At 42.0% G+C, this 22,847-nt stretch overlaps 2 protein-coding genes across 18 annotated transcripts in view; one reads left to right on the top strand and one right to left on the bottom strand.

Moving 5' to 3' along the window:
• Positions 1-22,628, top strand: part of PACC1 (proton activated chloride channel 1) — a 47,747-nt gene extending 25,119 nt beyond the window's left edge. For 4 of the 6 annotated variants that reach the window (XM_081489760.1, XM_081489757.1, XM_081489762.1 and 1 more), the window contains 4 exons: positions 559-701; positions 1,829-1,973; positions 4,259-4,366; positions 6,168-7,124. In XM_081489760.1, coding sequence (XP_081345886.1) covers positions 559-701; positions 1,829-1,973; positions 4,259-4,366; positions 6,168-6,329 — 558 coding nt within the window. In that variant the 3' untranslated portion in view covers positions 6,330-7,124. Of the gene's footprint in view, positions 1-558; positions 702-1,828; positions 1,974-4,258; positions 4,367-6,167; positions 7,125-21,596 lie in introns of those variants that run through there. The other 2 variants (XM_081489756.1, XM_081489759.1) reach the window with 2 other exon arrangements.
• The window catches only part of PPP2R5A (protein phosphatase 2 regulatory subunit B'alpha), a 64,636-nt gene continuing 50,601 nt past the window's right edge, over positions 8,813-22,847 (bottom strand). For all 12 annotated transcript variants that reach the window (XM_081489750.1, XM_081489747.1, XM_081489754.1 and 9 more), the window contains 9 exons: positions 20,731-20,861; positions 20,155-20,214; positions 19,135-19,243; positions 18,284-18,337; positions 13,308-13,358; positions 12,890-13,009; positions 12,682-12,809; positions 11,806-11,907; positions 8,813-10,021 (listed from right to left, as the gene is read on the bottom strand). In XM_081489750.1, the coding sequence (XP_081345876.1) occupies positions 9,889-10,021; positions 11,806-11,907; positions 12,682-12,809; positions 12,890-13,009; positions 13,308-13,358; positions 18,284-18,337; positions 19,135-19,243; positions 20,155-20,214; positions 20,731-20,861 (888 nt within the window). In that variant the 3' untranslated portion in view covers positions 8,813-9,888. The remainder of the gene's footprint in view (positions 10,022-11,805; positions 11,908-12,681; positions 12,810-12,889; positions 13,010-13,307; positions 13,359-18,283; positions 18,338-19,134; positions 19,244-20,154; positions 20,215-20,730; positions 20,862-22,847) is intronic.

The raw sequence follows: 22,847 nt of genomic DNA, 5'->3' as shown, positions 1-22,847 counted from the left end.
CTCCTTGGCCGTCCTTCCTCTGCTCCCCTCTGCGTGGGACACTTACCAGGAGTCCTCGTGGCCCACACCCATCCAGGCCGGTTGTATTTGTTATAATAGTTACAGTTGAACTGAGTATTACAGAAACCCATGAAGTGAGGGCACAGAAGGAGAGTCGTTTCCGTGCAGATGGAAGCTGACTGCAGTTACTGCCTCCAGCCCCAGGTGGCTCCTTGCCATCCACGGCCATGAACTAGAGAGGAGGCACCTGTGCCCCAGGCCCCACGTCCCTCCCCACACCAGGCAGAGTGGTGGAGAAGGAGCAGAGGCCACGCGGGGTGGAGCTCCCCTGAGAGGCATGGCCACCTGCCGAGGCCCGGTGATGCCCCTGGGGTGGGACCTGTGAGGTGTGTCCTGCCTCGGCTCTGGGAGGAAGGTTGAGGTGGGCTGGGGGCCGCCCCTTGGCCGAGACTCCTGCGTCCTGGGTCGCCTGGGCCTGGTCCATTGGGGAGCCTGCCTCGGTGGGCGGGTGCATGTGCCCGGCTCCCCAGGCTGGTACTCTGGTCTCTGTCTCCGCAGAAATCCGCCCTGATTGTGCGGGGGCCGCGGGAGGTGCAGAAGCGGGAGCTGGTTTTCCTCCAGTTCCGCCTGAACCAGAGCAGCGAGGACTTCAGCGCCATCGATTACCTGCTCTTCTCCTCCTTCCAGGAGTTCCTGCAGAGGTGCCCTTCAGAGCCCGCTTGACCCCCGGGATCTCACTCTAGTCATGCACGTCCCTGGGCTGGGGCGGGGGGTGGTGGTGTGGGGAATCGGGGTGGCCAGGTGGCCGCCGGGCTGACAGAGGGCCCCTGACAGAGTCTGGAGAGCCTGGGGGGGGTGTTCCGACACCGCACGCAGAGCTGGCTGCGCCCCGGAGGGTGGGCATTTGGGTCCCCCTCTCCCTGACGGTGCTGCAGGGGACAGGCTGGAGCTGTCCGGGTTTTGTGAGGCCCTGGGCTGTGTTCCCACAGTGTCCGGGGACTGGGGCCGGCCCTAAGGGAGCGCCCGGTGCCCGCTTGCCACCCGTTGCTAACAGGAGGGTGAAAGTTCCTGTCCATCTTGGGACACCCCTGTTGCGCCATCTCTGGGGCCCAGAGTGGTCGTGGGCAGCGGGAGCGGGGCCTGCAGGGGGCCTGAGGGGGCGGTGACTCGGGCCCTCCAGGTCCGGCGGCTCCGTTTCCAGGAAGCGGGAGGCCACCCCCCCACCCCTGGCTGAAGAGGCCGTGAGCCACCTCCGCCGGTCACACCCGCTGCCCCGTCCTGGGGCTCAGGGCCTCTGCTTTGGCTTCTTCTGCCCCTCCTTCCAGCTGGAGCCCCCCTCCCTTCCCTGCAGATGTGGGCTGCGTCCCCTCCTGCCCAGTGCCTCCCTGCGCCCCTCTTTGAGTGTGCTCAGCACCACTCTGGCCCTGGAGCGGGGACTGTGGGGGCCTCGTCTGGCCAAGAGCTCCCTCCTCCCCTCTTCGGGCCTTTAGGGAGGCTGATGGCCAGTGAGGGCACCCCAGGGCTGCTGAAGCTGAGTTCTCCAAGGTGCTGGGGGCCCCAGCCCAGTCTGCAGGCCTCTTTGCTGGGAGCAGATGGTGGAGAAGACAGGGAAGGGTGGTGAAGGGGGGCTTCTGCTGGGAGCTCCAGGGACCACGCTCCGGCCTTGAGGCAGGTGACAGCTCCCCCTCCAACAGTGAGGAAGGAGGGGGTGGGCTGCGTCCTGCTGGTACCAGCAGAGGAGCTGGCTGCCTGGAGGGGCTGGAGTTTGAGTCTGGCCAAGTTTGAGTCCTGCCTGATTAACGCGGACCTTCCTTCTTTGCCCTCCAAGCCCAGACAGGGCCGGCTTCATGCAGGCCTGCGAGCGTGCCTATTCCAGCTGGAAGTTCTCGGGGGGCTTCCGCACCTGGGTCAAGATGTCCCTGGTGGAGACCAAGGAGGAGGACGGGCGGGAGGCGGTGGAGTTCCGACAGGAGGTAGGTGGCCCTGGGCTCGCTCGCACCACCCTGGGTCCACGCTTGAGTCCCGGGTGCAGGGGAGCCTCTCGGAGGGGTCAGCTTTGCCCGGGGTCTTCAGAGCGAGCGGCCCCGCCCCTTGGGCTTCGCTGTGCGTTTCTTCTGCAGGCCTGGCCTGCTGCAGACCCTTTGCTTTTGTCCCAGCAGCTCACAGAGCGGTGCCTGGTCCAGCTGGATCTGAGCTGGTGTGTAGCTCTGCTCCACTCCTTCCCACTTTCGCAGCTGGCAGCTCCATTAAAAAAAAAAAAAAAAAAAAAACAACTATTTGCAGGGCAGAGATTAGATGCAGTGAGTGGCCTCTGAAGTGCTGGGTGCATGGTGATCCATTGGGACCCAGGAGGAAAATAGTAGTTTCTTCTTCTATTTTTAAAATCTCATCCTTTTTCTCTTTTTGAGTGTTTTAAAACGCAGGTAACGTTAGGACAGTAATAGTAACGTCACTTGTAAGAGAGTGATAAATGTGTTGGGTAGATGCTCAGAACGCTTTACTGATCGGAAGTGTGATCCGAAAGCTTTCAGCCCGCTGACCTGAGGCCAGGAAGTATGCCGTGATCCATCCAGGAGAGGAAGAGGCTCTTGGAAAAAGGCATGAAGCAGGGGTGGAGGGAGGGGACACTGGGGTTGCCTCGGCTTCAGCCCCTGCGGGGGCTCAGTCCCCCCGCCGGCATCCACGCCCAGGGCCCAACCACCCCATGTGTTGTATGTCAGTGGCTGGGGGCCTGCAGGGGTGAGGAGGAGACCACGCTGTTCTCGCATCCTCTGCTCCCCTGTGGAGGAGTTCCATTTGGGCTGGACTCTGAGGGGCAGCATTAGGAAGGGGCCAGGTTGAAGTAGAAGGACCGACTCCAGCTGACAGATGGGCTGATGGAAGCCAGGCACTCAGGCCCTCCTCTGGGTCTGCCCCTGCCCGCACCACGCTCCTAGGACTTCTCCAGGTGGGAGGCCTTTGGGAAAGGCTTGAAGCCAGTTGTCTTTAAGAGACAGGGTGTTTGTTTCCCTGCCGTAGGTGGTGACGACCCCCTGGCAGTAGGTCCTTAAAATATTTCTGTTGTGCAAGATGGTTGTCATCGCCTGGATTTTTACACCACTCAGCCAAGAACTCCACAGGTTCTTTCTTACCTGGCCCCCAAATCAGCTGAGAAAGGAGACTCAGCATGTCCACCTTACGGTTAGATCTTCACAGGCTTCCCTGGCTCCCCTGGGAGCTCCAGCTGTGATCTGAAACCAGGGGGCCAGCACCCCACGGGCCTGTGCACTGTGGAAGGCACGCGTGCCTTTCAGCGTTGTCTGCACGGGGAGTCTTCGGCAGGGGATGTGAACACTCCTTTGAACAAAAATTTAAAAAAAAATATTTTTTTAATGATTTTATATCATGTTGTAAAGTTCAAAATGCTTTTTGTGTGTGTTGTTTCGTGAGAGCCTTGCTGCAGCTCAGTGAGATGGGCCTTTTGTCCTTTGATGAGTGCAGAGGAGAGGCTCAGAGCAGATGATGGCACAGCTGGGCTTCCGCCCTTGGGACCTGTCTGCTCTCCATCTCGCCTCCCAGCCTCTGCAGTAGCTGTAACCAGGCCTCACCAAGCGCGCCTGCTGACTGTTCACGGGGAGTGCCTGGCTGGGCCGGTCTCTGAGGCTGCGCCTTGCCCCGGGAGACTGGAAGGGCTGTAACACTCAGCTCTTCAGATCAAGTATTTTGAAATGTGAGATTTTTATGTTTGTGAGTTGAGTCTTACACAGTACTTTGAAAATGATTTAATCAGGAATACAGATATCTGGCTTCCTAGGAGGCGCTGGTGGTAAAGAAACCCACCTGCCAGTGCCAGAGACCTGTAAGAGACACAGGTTCGATCCCTGGGTCAGGAAGATCCCCTGGAGGAGGGCATGGCAACCCACTCCAGTATTCTTGCCTGGAGAATCCCATGGACAGAGGAGCCTGGTGGGCTACGGTCCATGGGGTCGCACAGAGTCGGACACAACAGAAGGGACATAGCATGCACAGGCATCTAGTGACAGATTTCGGTGACAGTCCAAAACACCTCCTGTGTCCTCCAGATCCTGCCTGTTCTTCCAGAAATTATGGGAACTGAACGAAGCCTGGGCTCTGGGACCAGTCTCAGGATGTTGTGTAGAGGAGGCTTTGTCTCTCTGGGAGCCGGGGTGTCAGATCCCGTAAACTGCCCTTTTCCTTCCCCGGAGCCCCGGCGAGGGCAGCACACAGGCGGTAACACTGCCTTCTCTCCTCTGCCTAGACCAGTGTGGTTAACTACATTGACCAGAGACCCTTGGCCGAGAAAAGCGCTCAGTTGTTTTTTGTGGTCTTTGAGTGGAAAGATCCTTTCATCCAGAAAGTCCAGGACGTGAGTATTGCTTAAGGTCTTGACCGTGAGCTTCCTACCTGAGCCATTTTGGCTCATCCTCGCGGGCCATCCTCGTCTCCTTCCGTAGCACTGATCTGTCACTTGTATTTATGACATGCGTGTTCCATCTCATTTGTGTTTAATCTCGTCTTCAACTCTAGACTGTCTTCCCTGTGAACATGGGGGCTTCGTCTTTATTCACCATTTAACTGGTGTCCAGCACAGTGTTAGTCCAGAGTAGCCACGGAGTAGTGGTAGAGAAAGAGTGGAGCAGAAAGCATGAAGTTAATCACTAGTTACTGCTGCTGAAGACATTGTTTTTTTTATTGCTTCTCTGTAGAATAAGAATCTTTGATTTGTCATAAGTCAGAGTAGAAAGGTACTCTTCAGGGGACTTCACTGGCAGTCCAGTGTAGTTAAGACTCCATGCTTCCAATGCAAGGGGCACCGGTTTGATCCCTGGTCGGGGAACTATGAATCCCACATGCCCTGTGGTGTGGGGCCAGAAAAAAAAAAAAAAAGGAAAGGTACTAATCAGAAATTAGAGAGCATCAATTAATGTCAGATTCTAGACTCACCGTCTCGAAAGGGGAAGAGTAATGGGACATTTTTGCTAGAAGAACATACCTGAGATGCCATTCACCAGAGCCAGTCTGATAACCAGTTGTTGTTTTAAGATCATCACAGAATATCATGATGTGGTTGTGGGCTGGGGGAAGACATCGCACAGCTGAGGCTCAAACCCAGAGGGTCTCTGTGACATGGTGTGTGATCCCACCACGCTGCTAGTTGTGGGCCTGGCTGGGCCAGGCACACGTTAAGTGTATGCGGACTCCTTGAATAACAGACGCCGCATAGAAGAATGAATGCCTTTGGTTCCTCGGGGGAGATGTGCGGTCAAGCATTTTCTGACCTGCTGTGTTCAGTGTTTCAGTCCTGTTACGGGCCACCTAAAGCCCTGAGCTCAAGGCCCCTTGACTTAGGTCGTCCGTCAGCGTCACAGCAATCCTGAATGGTGGTGGTGGAGTAACCGCTTTTGTAGATGAGCCCGAGGTCCCCCTGCTGAACTGGGGCTTAGAAATGCTGTGTGTTGACCAAGCGGGGAGCTCAGACTTAACAAGCCGTGACCTCGGCCTTGAAGGAGTTTCAGTCGGTCAGAGGACTGTCTAAGCCATAAAGGAAGTAATTGCAGACCGTGAGGAACTGCCAGGGGAGCTTGTGGGAGAAATCTCTGCTCACTTTGAGAGGGTTTGGCTTAGTGGTCAGCGGAAGCTGTGAGGGGCCTGGAAGGCTTAGTGACTCAGCCAAGCGGCCGGGGCAGGTGAGTCGGAGAGGCCTGGCCTGCAGGCAGGAGTCCGTCAGTCGTTGTTTGGAAGCAAAGTCGCATTGTGAATTAGGCCAGAAATTTAAAACTCAGCACTGATGACCTTTTTTGTGCAGAGCTTTTTTGAAAAAAATTTTTTTTTCTTTCAGGCTCACTTTATTATCGGGAGGGACTAGTATTTTTCTCCTCAAACTGGAGCTATGAACAAAGTAGAGAGTTATGGCAATTTAATAATTTTTTGGCTGCACCAAGTGGCACGCCGAATCTTAGTTTCCTGACCAGAGATCGAACCCGTGCACCCTGCCGTGGAAGCACAAAGTCCTAACCACTGGACAGCTAGGAACGTCCCAAGTTATGGCAGTCTTAAAAACCAGTTGTTTTTCTTGTTGTGCCAGTAATTTGGGGGGCTCTTTGACAATAACACTGAGAATCAAAAATGGAAGCCAGCTGAGAAATGTGTTTGTTTCCGTTTCGCAGATAATCACCGCCAATCCTTGGAACACAATTGCTCTTCTCTGTGGGGCCTTCTTGGCATTATTTAAAGCTGCAGAATTTGCCAAACTGAGTGTGAAATGGATGATCAAAATTCGGAGACGATACCTTAAGAAAAGAGGTCAGGCAACAAACCACATAAGCTGAGGTTGGTGGTGGTGTTCGTACAAACTGCCTGAGTTGATGAAGTTCTCATCACTTCCACTTTGGTAAACCAAGCTGCCAGCAATCCAGTCCTCACTTGAAGAAAACGGGCTTTGCTGGGGGCCTAGCCTGTCACACTGCAGCTTGTAACCTGGCCCCCCAACGAGACTGTCTTAGAGCCCAGTGGAACAGATCCAGTGGAACAGATCCAGTGGATGACCTAAATGTTATTTAAGTATTTAAATTATCAATGAGCATTTTTTGACATATGACATATGTCAAATGGAAGATGGGCTCAGATAGAATCCAGTTTTCTGAAGGTTTGTGGAAGCTGTCTTCCTTCTTCCTTGGTTTGGTGTACAGTTAAGGTCCAGCAGGATGATTAAGGTTCTGACTGTAGGTTTTCTCCTGGAGATTTTTTTAAATGAACAGAAGAGTGTGTGACTTTCTTCTCCCCACACTGGTGACTCTCCCGCAGTGGAGGTCACAGTGTGGAACCAGTGTGCTATTCATGAGGAACACAAAATGCCTCGTATCTCTGGTGCCATGTGCAATTCTGACATACTCACTCGTGTGTTAAATATTAAATGAGACTTTTTTAAAACTACTATGGAAACTATAGTAATTAGATCGCTTGTGGACTGAGCAGCCACCTACCTGTCTGGCTAGAATATTGACTGATGCATGTAGGAGTTTGGCTTGATTAACATGCAGAAGTGCTAGAACACGTGTGCATAGTAGGTCTCTCCTCAGTGTGTTTTGATGATTTCATTAACAGGTGAATAAAAGGTTAATACAGAAGGAATCTGTGCCGCTGTGTGCATCTGCTACATCAGTAGGCGCTGGTATGCTTTCATCCCGTGACCTCCAAATAAAAGGGGTTGTGAGGCTGGACTCCCGAGGTATGTCACGACCACGTGCAGGGAAGGGCAGGGTGGGCAGGACATGGCGGTGAAGCCCCGTGAATAAGCTGTGTTAACTCTTCGGTCCTGCAGCCCACCCATCTGAGAAAGGCACACTCAACATGGACCCTCAGAGCTTTCAGCCTAGCCTGAAAGGAGTACCATCTGGGTGTTTTTCACATGGTAGCCATTGACTGATTTAAGGTTTTGGAAATTATTTTTGGGAGTTCTAAACTGTTTACATGCCCTTTGCATCCTGAGAGGAGTTGGGTAGCATTTCTTCAATTTCGTAACTTGGTTTTAGGTAATTCAGAGAAAAACTCCAATGTATGAGGGGGCCAATTTTAATCTCATGTCTAACTTAGCAAGAAACTGTGGCTTTTGAATTATTAAAAGTGAACTTGTGTAAGGAAATATTCGGTGCTATTTTTCTGTGGCACCGTAGCAGGCATACAAACTTTAACTGAGGTCTTGTAACACCTTTCTGTAAGGCAAATGCAAAGCCCGGCATAGAAGCTTACATTAACTATTGAAAAACAACTGTGTGTATTTTTAAAGTATTTCTAAAGTTGACACACCATTTTCATACTAAGTATCTCACAAAATTGGCTCCAATGGACATACTAAAACTGCACTTCCTGTTATTTTAGGAAGTTGAGAGACCTCTTGAATATGCTTAATATGCTTTAGAGTGAGTACCTAGTTAGGAAGTGAGCGTTTCTAGCTCTTTAACAGCTATTAACCGCAGCCTGCCAAAACCAACTCTAGCTGCTCTTAGTAAAGGATATATATGCTTAGACCTACAAAATAGACATGTAGACCCAGCCTTCACTTCTAGGGAGGCTGGGTTTGCCTTTTGTGGTATTCAGTAGTAGGATCCCTTTTCTTCTGCGTGTGCTGCCCCCAGCTGTCAGTAATCCTAGCTGCCCTCAGGTTAGCGTGGAGCGCTGGGCAAGAACACTGGGTCTGGATGGTTGTAGTAAGGCTGCCACTTGCAAACAGTGTAAAATGTGAGCCGTGTCCCGAAAGGAAGTTTCTCCTGGGGCCACAGAGAGTGGAACGAGTTGCTTTCGCAGTGACCTAGGAAGAGTGTGCTAGAATTTTTGCTCGAGTTTTTTATGGTTGTGAACGAGCAGAAGCAGATTATCAGTAGTTGACAGCTTGGTCACAATTCCTGATTCTGCCACAATCTCCCTGCCCCTCCTAAAAAACAGTGCCGTTACTTACAGATTCTGAGATTTTGCTCCTGGGTCTGTTTTAACGCTGTGTATGTATGTATACACATTTAAGGTAATAAGTTAAACCCATCCAATGAACATAAAGGGACATGAAGGAAGATGGAGAGAGCTCAAATTTAGAATTTTATGTACAAATTCTGTAATACAGAAAACTTTGGTAAATGGCTGGAACACGCCACTCTGGCACACAGTCTTCCTATTCTTTAACTGGGATACAACCTGCAGTTTGCCTTACAAGTTTTCTCTGTATACATGTATGTATATAGGTATGTACATATATATGAATGAATGGAGGGGGCGGGCTTCTGGATGTCTCAACTCAGTGCTGAAAAAAGCAAAGGTGACATAAGGCAAAATACAAACATAGACTTTATTAAATGCTGCTCAATCCCCCAATAAAGATCTTTCATTACAAAACAGTTTTCCACACAACTCCAAGTTAAGAGATTGGAATGGTACTCTGATAATAAAATGTGAGAAATACTTGATCAAGTAAAAACATACATGACTTCGTATAGGCCGCCTTTTCAGAACCCTACAGAGGAAGCCTATTGCATTTCCTTTAAGTAAAGCCAGGCAGTGACAATGCGCGCTCTGCATCACCACACCATGGGGCTCAGCCTCCATCCCTGCGTCGGGAGGGGCTGCAGAAGGGCAGGTTGTGAGGACTGGAAAGGCCCCGCCTTCAGCCTTTGGGAGGAAGAGGAGGAATGAACTGAGAGGCAGGCTGTGTTCACCGTGCTGCCTCCTCAAGTCTGTGCTCGTCACCCTGGGGAGTTGCAGATGAAGGGGGAGATTCATAAGGACTGATCTGAAATCTGGTTTACTTTCCCAGCGTTTATTTATAATTTGTGCTTTTAAAAGCCTGGAAGTTAAGTTTTTGCTCAAATTCCAGAGTACAGTAATATATCAAGGAAGGCTTACGGCAAGTAGTTCCCTCCATCATACTTCTGGGAGAGATGAAGGAAAGGATAAGAATTACACCTTAGTTGTAGTTTAGGAAATAGTCTTTTCCTAGGACGTAACTAAGGTCTGCAGCGATGTGAAAAGCACATTATCAAAGGGAAAAATATACAGAGCAGACTACTATGCCTATGTGCAACACAACCAAAACCAGGATTCAAGTCATTATTCTTACCACTCCCATAATTATTTCACTCATATCACATCGATGATAAAGTTCATTCATTTCTGTGAAACTTCAGAAGTGACACAAATCAATGATTAGACAAGGGTTACAATATACTGTGGCCATGATACAGCACAGGGCTATGTTTAGTCCATATATTTTTTCATTTACAGTTGCCAGAAAAAAATTGGCCTTTTAATTATATTATACTGATGAGGTTTGTTTCATAATTTTTACATATTTCAAAAAAGTGTACAAAACCGCCTAGCCAACAGAGGTGGCAGGCTTTTTTTTTATTCATCATTTGTATTGCTGAGAATACTGTGCATGTTGTAAGCACTGTTCTGCTTTTCTAGAGCTTTCTTTAGCTTTAGCTCCTCCAATTTTTTCCATAATTCTTCTCGCTCCAATTCCTTCTTTTTCTCCCTGTAAACAAAGCAAGAATTTTTGTAGTTAGAAACTTATTTCATAGCTTGAAGAAACATGCTGTTTGGCAATTTGCTGGAAAATAGACTATTGACTCACATTTCACTTAAACCCCTCCACCTAAAGCATTTGAGACTCAGGTTTACCTAGGGCACTGCGTTATTTGCCATTACTCTCCTCAGTGTAATTAACCACGTCCGTGTGTCTCCTGCACCAAATGAAATGTATCTCCATTGCCACAGCCACTGTATTAGTGCTTTATGGTTGACAAACCACTCTTAACGTGGACTCAGTCACGTAAACCCCGTGCAGTGGCTGTAGTGGTCACGATCGCTCTTCTGCCAATGGACTGACAGGCTGGCCCCGAGTCGGTCTGGAGCCGTTTCCTGGTGGACCCACATCCTTCGGCATCCCATCTCTAAGCTACCAACCAGTCTGTGTCTTACTATCTTTTATCTCTTGCATGTCAGATGGAAACTTTAAAGTCTGAATAATCTCTAAAAAAACCCCACAAAACTCAAAACATGTTGCTTCAACTATTAATACTTAATTTCAGTTCTAAAGAGAACATTTTTGAATAACGTGGCCCGAACTATTCTGAAGGGCTATGTAAATGTGTGGAAAACCCACAGGCTTACAGTTCTGCAGTTATATATGCTTTAAGGGGACAAAAGTGCTGATTTACGCAGATAGTGGGATACAAGGATCAGTCTTAGTTATGTGAAATACGCATTTTTCAATGTAAGTTTCATATGATCTCAGTCATCTCTTCCTTCTTCCTATTGCTTCCGGGGCTCTTAACTACCTAATTTGTATTCCTGCCTGAAAGGTGCTATTTAAAAGAAATAAATTGAGTTAAGTTATTGATGGACTAGGATGACCTTGAAGAAGAGAGATCCTTTCTCTGCTTGACACCAGAAAACCAGGACTAGGAACTTACAGTCAAAGTAGATCAGGTTTTCCAAACATAATAGGTGATACACTTATTAGAAATAAATGGGCTCAGGTACATCAGTTATTATCCACCTTAAGTTTAAATATTGTGCAAGGAACAGTTAAAGAATAAGCTCACTATGGAAACCCATATGGACAAAAGCAATTCTCATAAATGTAAAAATAAAATTGAGTAAAACAGTGTTTAAAATTTAGTATAAATTGTATTTCACAATGTAGATGTTACCAAGACTAATGAAGTCTAAGGCTCACAATGAGATCAGAATTGATGATTCACATTAAAATCATAATCTTACCATTAGGAGTTTACCTGCATATGACTTTAAAGCATTTATTATTATTGTTGTTATTGTTTAGTCTCTTTAAGTCCATCCAACTCTTTGCAACCCCCTGGATTGTAGCCTGCCAGGCTCCTCTGTTCATATGCATTGGCAGGCGGAATCTTTACCCTGAGCCACTGGGGAAGCCCATAAAGTATTTATTATGTTAAGTCACTTCAGTCGTGTCGGACTCTTGGCAACCCTATGGACTGTAGTCCTTCAGGCTCCTCTGTCTATAGGATTCTCTTCAGGTAAGAATACTGGAGTGGGTTGCCATTTCCTCCTCCAAGGGATCTTCCTGACCCAGGGATTGAACTGTGTCTCTTGCGTCTCCTGCACTGGTGGGCAGGTTCTAAACCACTAATACCACCTGAGATGTTCAAATTGTAATGGCTGATGTAATTGGCTTTTTAAACATAATTTTAACTTAGAATATACTCTTATTGGACTGAATCACATTCAACTAACCTAAAGTGTACAGTTAAGTTTGTAATTAAAAATGTCAAATACCTTTGTCTTTCAGCTTTGTATGAGCTAGTAAGGTCATCAAAAAGCTTGCCGTTCATCTCCATGAGGGTTTTCAGCACATTGTACACCAGTGCTACAATGGTCCTAAAATGAAAACAAGCCAGTGCTGGGTTACTGATGCTACTAACAGATGGGAAATGTAACACTATTATCTCTGAAATGGCTTTGACACTGACTGACTCAGTCAATCCCACTAATGAGGATAAACTGAAGAGATTGTTCAAGGTCACCCAGCCAGCGGTAGCAGAGATGGTCTGATTCCAAAACTCACGTCCTTCCCACTGTGTCATGCTTGGGTTAAACCCTAAAAACGTTATGACCAGCTTCCTGTCTGCTCTAGAGTCTATTGTCACAAATCCTGAATAACAGCATTAAAAGAAGCTGAAAAAGATGCCATTACTATGACTTGTAAGAAGAAAAGTAGACAACAGGATAAGGATGTTACAGAATTTAGAACATATGCAATCTAAACATCACTGACGTGACCTTGAGCACTGACGCTTCTCCTTGGGCTAAGCCAGCTGAGAGGTGAGCCTGGATACTGGCAGAATGTCACACCAGACAGTCCCTAGATTTGCAATTCTAAACTGAAATTAAGAACATGCAGGAGTTCAGAGTTTTTAAGGATGAGCCACCCCATTCTTTTCATTTGGCCCTGCAATAAACCTTTTTCTGCTCCAAACAAACATACAGACCCACATATATGTACAACTTCATAAAACATTGCAGAATAGAACCATGTGATGTTAACCTTGGGAGTTCCAAATCTGTATAGGTTTCCTACGTATGGGTTATGAGATCAAATGACAAAGACGTTAGAAAAACAAAAAGGACACAATCAACATAAAAGACACTTACGGATTCCAGTGTTCTTTGGAGATTTTGTACAAACTGCCAAACATAATTGGCAGAATTTTATCAATATTCTCCTCAATCAAACTAAGAATATATTCATTGTTCCAGAAGTACAGTGCCCTTTCTGCAACCTAAAAAAGACATTCAGAAACATCAAAACTAAGACAAGTAATCGTATAAAATAAAAATGGCTTCACTGAAAACACCATACCTGAAAATGAGAACTGGATACACACTTGGATATCTGCTTAAAAAGGGGCTCCTCAATTTTTTTGAATTGTGTTGGTTCAATGACATCTAAGATTTCTTCAATTTCTCCTAAAAACATCACCTAGGTTAAAAAAATTTTCTTTTAAGAAACATAATATGACAAATTATATGATGTTAATATAGAAAACATAAATGAGAAGGTTAACCTACAAATTAAACAGTGGACGAAAAATGTCTTGACAGTATATGCAACTTACTATAATGTACAGCTCTTCTACCAAGTTTCTCTAATCCCCACAGAACAGTTCCCACTTGGTAGGTAGTGGTAGTGATACCCGCAACCCAAGGAAGCATGGTTTATAGCCCTGAGATTGAGAAGTTCTAATAAAATACACTGTTTTTTGTTGAACAAAACTCACCTCTTTCTGACTGCATGTTTTTGGCCAAAATTTCAGCAATCCTCTGATCACCTGCAAAAAAAGGAAAAATTTAGCATGAATTAAGCAATGAAGCTGGCTAACCTCAGGAAATTTTAAGTAACTGTGATAGTATCAATATTCATTCTGAAGTAGAAGAGTACTATTCAATACCTCTGCATCTCCCCTTCCTCTGCTCAGCTTTATTTAGGCTTTTACCCTTGCAACAGATACTTGCTGAGTGCCTCTGTACCAGATACTGCTCTAGATCAGGGACACACTGATGAACAAGACGAAGATGGTCCCTGATTTTCATAAAGCAGGAAGACGGACATGGTTAGCAATGAAACTTTATGTAAATAAAGTAATTTTAATAGTAGTAAGGGCTACTTCCTACTAAGTATGAAATAATGACTTGGTGGGGTGAGGAATGGAGGTTATTTTACGGAGAAATTAAGGAACAGGTAATTCCTGTTTTTTAAACCATCATGAAGCACCCCAAAAAAGCCAGAAAGCTTCCAAATTTATTTCATGGCTAGCACAGTTTTGATAAGCCGAATACAACGAGACAAGAGGTCATGAATTCAAGTAAACACAGTTGTAAAAATCTGTATTAAACTGAATATAACAGTATATTAACAGAATAATACTATCTTACCCCGTAAGTTATTCCAGAATGATTCAACTCATTATATAGGTTAAAAGGGATTGAAAAAAAAAAAAACTATATGATCATCTCAAAAGATTTTGTACAGTTGTTTGATTGACTGTATATTTTGATAACAGTTTTGTAAGCTTGAACTAAATTTATCAGAAACCATCAGCAATCAACTTATATAATAATTCCTGGAAACAGGCAGTAAACCATTTGGGTCTAGTGCTTTGGTAGAGGTAAATCTTTTGACAGCCTTTTAAGTAAGTTTATAGTTACTAGTCTTGTCTAGTAATGAACACTCATTCAAATTAAAACTGGGGAAGAACACTGTTCTGGAGCCGATCCAGTAAGAAGAATTTGATAAATAATGTTGGAAAGGAATACCAGAATTATACTTATTTGCCTAAGTGTATAAATATTAATTATATACCCCTTAAATATTAAAACAACTGAAAAAGTAGTAAAATGAGTAGGAAAATTCAGTATGTGGTCAGGTAAAAGATAAATATATAAAAATCAATACCTTTTAAAACAAAATATCAGTTATAATAATCAGATAATAATTAAAACAGTAAGGTATTAGCATGGAAACTGACAGAAAAGATATGACATAGAGGAGTGTCTAGAGAGACTCAAGTATATACAAGGCTTAATATATGACAAAGGTGGCATTTCAGTTCCTGGAAAACAGCTGAATTAGTCAATGAATTAGTAATTGGTGGTACTTAAACTGGTGCGTCACCACTTAGAAAAAAAATGTAGCTCCTGTGGGAGGCAGATGCCCGAAAGAATCCCCTATAGTCCTGACTTCCTGAACTCACCCTCTTGTATAGTCGAGCCCTTCCCTTAAGTAAGTGTGGACTGGCCTGGGGAATTGCTTCTAACCAACAGAATGTGGCAAAAGGGACAGAATGTCATTTCCATGGGAGAGTTACAAAAGATTGTGACTTCCACCTTATGAACAGACTCTCCTGGGCCTTCTCGTCTTGCAAGCTTTGATTGAGCAAGTTGCTATGCAGGAGAGGCCCATCGTGCTAAGTTGCTTCAGTCATGTCTGACTCTGTGCGACCCCATGGACTGTAACCCGCCAGGCTCCTCTGTCCATGGGATTCTCCAGGCAAGAATACTGGAGTGGGATGCGCTGCCCTTCTCCAGGGGATCTTCCCCACCCAGAGATCAAACCCACGTCTCTTACATCAGCTGCGCTGGCAGGCAGGTTCCTTACTATTAGCTCCACCTGGGAAGCCGGAGAGGCCCAAGTACCAAGGAACTGAGGGTGGCTGCTTGCCAACTCTCAGTTAGGAATAGCAGTCTAACAGCATGTGAAGAACTGGATGCTACCACCAACCATCATGTGAACTCAGAAGCAGCTCCTCCCTCATTTGAGACTTTACCTGGCCAATGCCTTAACTGCAGTCTTACGAGAGACCCTGAGGCAGAGGACCCAGCTAAGTCGTGCCTGGATTCCTGACTCACAGGAACTGTCCAATAATAAATGTTTGTTGTTTCAAGCCACTAACTTTGTGACAATTTGTTATACAGCAATAGAAGACGAATACAATTTCTTACCCTTGTCACATGAAAATTTCAGTTTCCAATAGTGTAGTGCGTTGAATGGTGGCCCTCAATCAGATATGTTCATGTCCTAATTTCTATGAAATCTATGAATGTGACTTATTTGGAAAATGGGTCTTTACAGATATAATTAAGTTAAGGATCTTAAGGTGAAATCATTCTGGGTTATCTGGATGGGCCCTAAATCCAAAATGACAAGTATCCTTATAAGAGATAACATGGAGGAGAGTCAAATCTGTAAAATAACTAGAATATGATACTAGAGACTGTTTTTATAATCTCAAAAGGTATAGGGATTTTACTTAGCATGACACCAAAGCCAGAAGCTATAATGATGAATAGATTCCACATTAAAATTTTTTTTTAGTTCTTTAAAAAGGCAAATATTAAAAACAGTATATTCAAAAGGAAAACTCCAAATGGTTAAAAAAGATACTTGCAAAACACAACAGGCAAAGGACACAGAAATATAAATGACCAATAACTTTATAAGAGAATGGATGTGATAATTTTAAAAATGCAATTAAAATATTTCATACCTATCGGACTAGCAAAAATTTAAAATAATATTCAGTACTGGCTGATGTGGGGAAACAGGGACCATCACACACTATACTCTGACCCAGAAACAGTCTTAATTAGTTTTTAACCAGTCTTAACAGGTTTTAATTTCAGTAACTTGGTTTATTAAAAATGTTACATACAGTAAACCTTTCTTATCTTTTTTTGGTGTGCAGTTCTGAGGATATTTTAATACACACATTAAGACTTTTTTTTTGTAAGCAACACTACAGACAGGACAAAGAATAATTCCAACAACACACTAAAACATCCCCATATCCAGCAACCATGTTTATAACAATAAAAACTCCAATAACTAAGTGTCCATGAATTGAGGATTAACTAAATATGTTATGGCAATTCATATAATGGAATTTGATGCTACCAATGAAAATATGAAGCAGACTAATATGGCAAGATACCCATGTTATACTGAGAGGTGAAAAAACCCAGTCAGCATTTCCCACTGTTTAACCTTACACATAAATATACATGCAGAAAAAATTTATAGAAATGTATTCACCAATTTGTATGGTTATCTTTAGAGGATCAGATTTCAAGGAATTCCTTCACATTATGCTTTATGATTTTGTCTTGTGTGAAGCAAATTAACACATTACTTTGATAAATGGAGGTAACAATAAAGTCATTTCCATTTTGGCAAATAAAATAATTTCAATACAAGATCTAGGAACACGAAGAATGTAACAAACCAGCCAAACCTCTGACTTACTTACAATTTATACGAAGTTTTGATATGAATGCCAGGCTTCTAGAAAATGATTATTAGGGCTCAAACCCAAGTACTATGGCCGTAATTTTGGTGCTAGGATGGCCTAGAGTAGTAATTGCAAGATCTCTATTATCTGCAGATCTTAATGAATTGAAAAATATTTTCCTTTGTCAACTTGGACATTTTACCTCCTCATGCTGCTCCTATTGCTATTAACCCAACTCACCTAAGTCAGATGTCTGGCCCTCATCCCTCTCCCTAACCTTTCACTCTTTAAAAAGAAATCAGCTATTTCCCAAATCCACTCCATATTAACCTAACCATATTTAATGCATATCTGTTTATTAGCCACCAAGCATAAACCATATTATGGGCTTTCTTTCTCTAAATTCTAATATGCTATCATGGATTTCTATTAAGTTTTAATCCACGTTAGAGGTTAACGTGGTTTCATGTAAGTATTGGGCTTCTAATTCTATTTGTCTTTAAAAACTTTTTAGCTATTTCAGAAAGAACTGCAAATCTAAAAAGTCTAAAGCTCTAAATATCAGCAAATGGAAAAATACCTTTTGTTCCTTTACACACACAAAACTCAAGTCAAAGGAAGACTAAGTATGTAATTTTTTCAAGTGCCCCTAGCCTCAGAAAGTTCTAATATGAAGAAAATCATATAATTTAAATCCTTCAAACCCTGTGCTATGCTTCAAGAACTCTTATTAGTTTAACTATTTAGATTTAGAATACCTAGAAAACACTCTCAGAATACTTATTTCACTAAGGTTAAAACGTTGTTTTCTAAGTTTTTATCCTTTTCTGTTTCTCCCTAAATTTATCTTTGGTTTTCTTGAATCTTCAATTTTCATGGTAACATTTTTATTCTCTCCTGAATCTTTGTATTAATAGATAATTAGTAAGCAGGAGAATTCTAAGACTGAATTGTTATGCTGATTCATAAAGTAAGTAATCTTTACTCCAAGATTATAGATCAGTCACTAAAGACAAGGAAATGTTTTCAATCCCTATCACATGGTTTATCCTAAATAAGAGGGAAAATCCTATTTCTAAAGATAAAACAAAATTGGAGGAAATAGTTTTGGAACCCTTACAGTATGTTTTAATTTTAAAAGGTGAATGAAGATGAAAAAGACTACCACTGAAGATAATAAATGTATAAAAGATTTCACTGTAGTCATTTGAGCCTGTCATCACACATCTTAACTACTATATATTAATTTTAACCTATATTTAAGTTATTCAAGACACATAATTCATGAGAACTTGCCATCCTATTCTCATTCTTTAAAATACAGATTAACCTCCCTTTCCTTCTTCTAAATGATTTTAATTTAAAATATATTACTACTACTGTTTGGTAGAACTGTAAGGGTATAAAGGAAGTAAACTAAAATGCTATGATGTAGACCAAAAAGACATAGAAACAAGGAAAACACTTACGGGCTCTGTTAGTGTTGCATCTTTCTCCAGGAACTGCACGACACAGTAGGCTAGCTAAAACGCAAGAGGCAGTTTATAAATAGTACTGAATGAGATAACATTTAGTAATGCAGGATTTTTATATTTAGCTAACAAAACTACTTCATTTTAACAAACTTCAGTTTATTGAAATATATAAAAATAAATATACCCATAATTATGTAAATAACTTCTACTTAAAAAAAGATGTCCTTTTTCCAGTCGTAACTTCTGAATATTAAGTTAACTGAAATATTAAAGAAAATATAGTTGGGCATATTAATCTTTCAATATCACTGAGGCAGCAGACCAGTTCTTTGGGGAATTAAAAATAACTGTCTTTGTCTTATAAATCAGAAATGTAACCATAGCCCACTAAATAAAGATAGATAAATAAAGCTGAGTGAAATAAGACTAGCGCTAACATTTTAGTTTTTTAGTATGTTTCTAACATGTATGCCTATGCTGATATAATATCCTCTGAGTGTTAATAGAAGAAACCAAAATCATTCTCTAACTAGGTCATGGGGGCTAGACAGAACATTTCTGCAAATATGTGGGATGTATTCAAAGTCACACAGTTAATTAGGTCAGGGCCTGGAAAAGAACTTGATTTTTCCTATATCTATACTTAAAATGCACTAAGCTTATTTAAGAATACTAAATATCATTATGCTTTAAAAATTATGATATAATTAAAAATTTGCTTTGGGCAACTTACAAAGCAAATTGCTTAAGTATACTTAAAATTGCCACCTCAGTATTTCTCAGTTTCTCTGCCTTTATATTGGTTTTTGAAACAATGTTTATTTCACCTGAAATCTGCTACTTACCTGAGCATGAAACAAAGCTAATCCTTTTGCAGTATGCATAGGAATAAGAACCTTCATTAGAAATTGTTTATGTTCTGCTTTCAGTGGCAATGCAAAGCCATTGATAATACTGGAGGGAAAAAAAGGCAGGGGAAGGGTTACGTAGTTACTACTTTATTTCTAAAAGTTATTACATCCCCAAGTACATAGGAACTGCTCTGCTTCAGGCCTGGTGTTGAATGACTTTCTTATCTGCAACCTAAGTTAGACAGACTATCACTAGGAAGCCTGTTCCTCTAAGTTATGCAATGGTCCCAAAAGAAAATGAGAACTGCCAATTTAATGTCCCAGTAAGAAATTTTATGTTTTCTATAAAGCCTATAACTTATTTATGCCTTTTTCTTCTCTAGAGCACAGGAGAGTCAATATCACAATATTGTTAGAATTTTCAATATATTCTGAAATAAATGGGTAGTTTCTCTTACTTTATTGAAAGTCCTGAAATTAAGAACAGTTCTCTCTGTAATCATGCCCTAAATATTGATGGAGGAGACTAAAACCATTCTTTAAATAGAGGGTCTAAACTCTCAGGTTAATACTGCTATGTGGTGAACAAGAAGGCAAAAAAGTTCACAGAACTAAAATCAAAGGCTATAGATTCTTCTAAAAAGAACAGATGTACAGTAATGGTCCATCAACATTGGAACAAGAACTCCTGTAACTTCATCAAAGATTCCCTATAGCTTATTTCATCTCTTTCCAATCAGATCCTGTAAATTTCCGAGGTGGTGTGGCAAGATTAGGCAATAAAATATGCCACAGTCTCAAAAGCAGGAAGTCTACTCTGAAACAGATGCTTTGTGTGGCACTACTTTAATATGCTGACCCCCTAAAAAGCTACAGTAAGAATTCAGTTGAGAAACTATGCCTTATACTATATATTCAAATTCTAAAATGTGAAATAATTTCTCTAATCCCAGCTAATATTTTAATATATAAAGCATTCAAAGTTACTTAATTCTTAACAAAAAACTGACTTACCTTCCTAAAATTTCAAGGAGTTCAGCAACACCATTGAAATGTTCTGTTTCATATATAAACCTGAATTTAAAACAAAGACATAAAGAAAAACATCAGAAAACTAAACTGAATGAAAGATGCAGGAAGGTACAAAGATTAAAGCAAAATCCCCTAATCTAAAGCACCTACTTAATGGTTTCATTTATAAAGTAGTCAAGATAGGTCCCACATACATTTAATTAGCTTTGTCAGAACATCAACTGAAAATACTTTAAGAGCTATTGATTTAAACAGTATTTATACAGGATTTTTTTAAACAAGTGCTCAGACAAATTTTTCTCTCAGTAAAATTTAAACATCAATAACATTTGTATTATCTATTAAAAACTGTCATTAGTACTATCCACTTAGATGAGAAGTTACAAGAAAAAGTTAGATGCAATCAAATGATATCCACAAAATAGGCTAGAAATGACTCAACTACTGTCAGTTAAGTTCATAAGTTTCAGACATTAAAAACTAACCTAAAGAAATTGGAATTAAAAAAACACATGGAAGGGGAAAAAAGTGCTATATATGAATACACAAACAATATACCTGAGGAAAATGTTGTTAATTTGTTTTCTGATGAATGCTCTTAATCCAAGAAATTTCCCATAAATTCGATGTAGAACAGTCTTCAGGAAGTCACGTTCTCTGGGATCTTCACTATCAAAAAGCTCCAGGAGCTTTAAAAGAAATCTGAGAAATTACTTTTTAAAAATAATCGAGCTAATACTTCACTCTATTCTAATTTTGATTTTAAGATAACCCACAAAATCTTTAAATTCTCTTAAAAGACTCTGCGCCTTATCAGATTGACTTTATTATTGCTAAATAATGGCACTGAAGAAAAGCTTAAGGAGTATTTCTTTTATTTCATTTTGAAAAAGGCGGCACAATAAATCAAATAAACACTTCAGAAAAAAAAAGAGTGTAATTTTTTTTGCTTTCCCACTCATTTTAAAATTCTGTCCTACTCTTGACTACTAAACATAGCTTATAATTTTAAACTGTTGAAATTTGAGATTTTTTTAAAAAATGCTTTTTGATAGTATGTCAAAACTACACATAGAATCTTAAGCTTGTGGATTGCAAATTGTTAAATAAATAAGTTTAAATTACTATGTTTTAAATGAAAAGTTGGATTTTCTTAGGAAAAAATATAAATCTATTTGTAAAATACAATTACCTATGAAGTCATCAAGGAATTTCATGTTCTGTACTTTGGGATTGTTATTAGGTTGGTGCAAAAGTAAGTGTTGTTTTGCACTGTTGACACCTGCTGTTTGATATTGGAATACATTTTTAAGTAAATGTGGTTGTGTTATACATCATTTTAATGTGTGTTTCTCGCTTTATGTTTTTTTGCTAATGAAAGCCCAATGACTTATTACTTGCTGTTTATTTCATATTTATTTTAGACTATGGAAATGATGTTAGACAAAAAGCAAACTCGAGCGATTTTTCTATTTGAGTTCAAAATGGGTCGTAAACCAGCAGAGACAACTCACAACATCAACAATGCATCTGGCCTAGGAACTGCTAACAGATGTACAGGCCGTGGTGGTTCAAGAAGTTTCGCAAAGGAGATGAGAGCCTTGAAGGTGAGGAACACAGTGGCTGGCCACTGGAAACTGACAACGACCAGTTGAGAGCAATATTGAAACGGACCCTTTTACAACTACATGAGAAGTTGCTGAAGAGTTCAACGCTGACCATCGTACAGTCATTTGGCATTTGAAGGAAATTGGAAAGGTGAAAAAGCTCGGTAAGCGGGTGCCTCGTGAGCCAACCACAAATCAAAAAGATCGTCATTTTGAAGTGTTGTCTTCTCTTATTCTATAACACATCAGCGAACCATTTCTCGAGTGGATTGTCGACATGCAACGAAAGGTGGATTTTAAATGACAACCGCTGATGACCAGCTCAGTGGCTGGACCAAGAAAAAGCTCCAAAGCATTTCCCAAAGCCAAACTTGCACCATAGAAAGGTCATGGTCACTGTTTGGTCTGACCCACCACAGCTTTCTGAATCCCAGCGAAACCATTACACCTGAAAAGGATGCTCAGCAAATCAATGAGATCACCAAAAACTGCAATATCGGCAGTCAGCATTGGAACAGAAAGGGCCCAATTCTTCTCCATGACAACGCCTGACTGCAAGTCCCAAAATCAATGCTTCAAAAGTCGAATGAATTAGGCTACAAAGTTTCGCCTCATCCACCATATTCACCTGACCTCCTGCCAACCCATTACCATTTCTTCAAGCATCTGGACAACTTTTTTCAGGGAAAATGTTTCCACAACCAGCAGGAGGCAGAAAATGCTTTTCAAGACTTCGTTGAATCCTGAAGCATGGATTTTTACAGGAATAAACTAACTTATATCCCGTTGGCAAAAATATGTTGATTGTAATGGTTCCTATTTTATTAATAAAGATGTGTTTGAGCATAGTTACAATGATTTTTAAAATTCACAGTCCAAAACTGCAATTACTTTTTCATCAATCTAAATAATTACTGTCATGATAGCAAGCTCTAATAATTACTCTCATGACAGCAAGCTCTGAACCTAAGTTTTTTTTTCCATTCTGTCTTGCATTACAAGTAATTGTTAATTTGTGTATCTCTTCTACAAGAGTGGGTATTCTTTAAGAGTAGTGATGCCTTCAGT

The sequence above is a fragment of the Giraffa tippelskirchi genome, chromosome 5, assembly GCF_054371585.1.
Source record: "Giraffa tippelskirchi isolate mGirTip1 chromosome 5, T2T-mGirTip1v1.2.pri, whole genome shotgun sequence".
Classification (NCBI taxonomy): Eukaryota; Metazoa; Chordata; class Mammalia; order Artiodactyla; family Giraffidae; genus Giraffa; species Giraffa tippelskirchi.
This window is presented reverse-complemented; position numbering and strand designations above follow the sequence as displayed.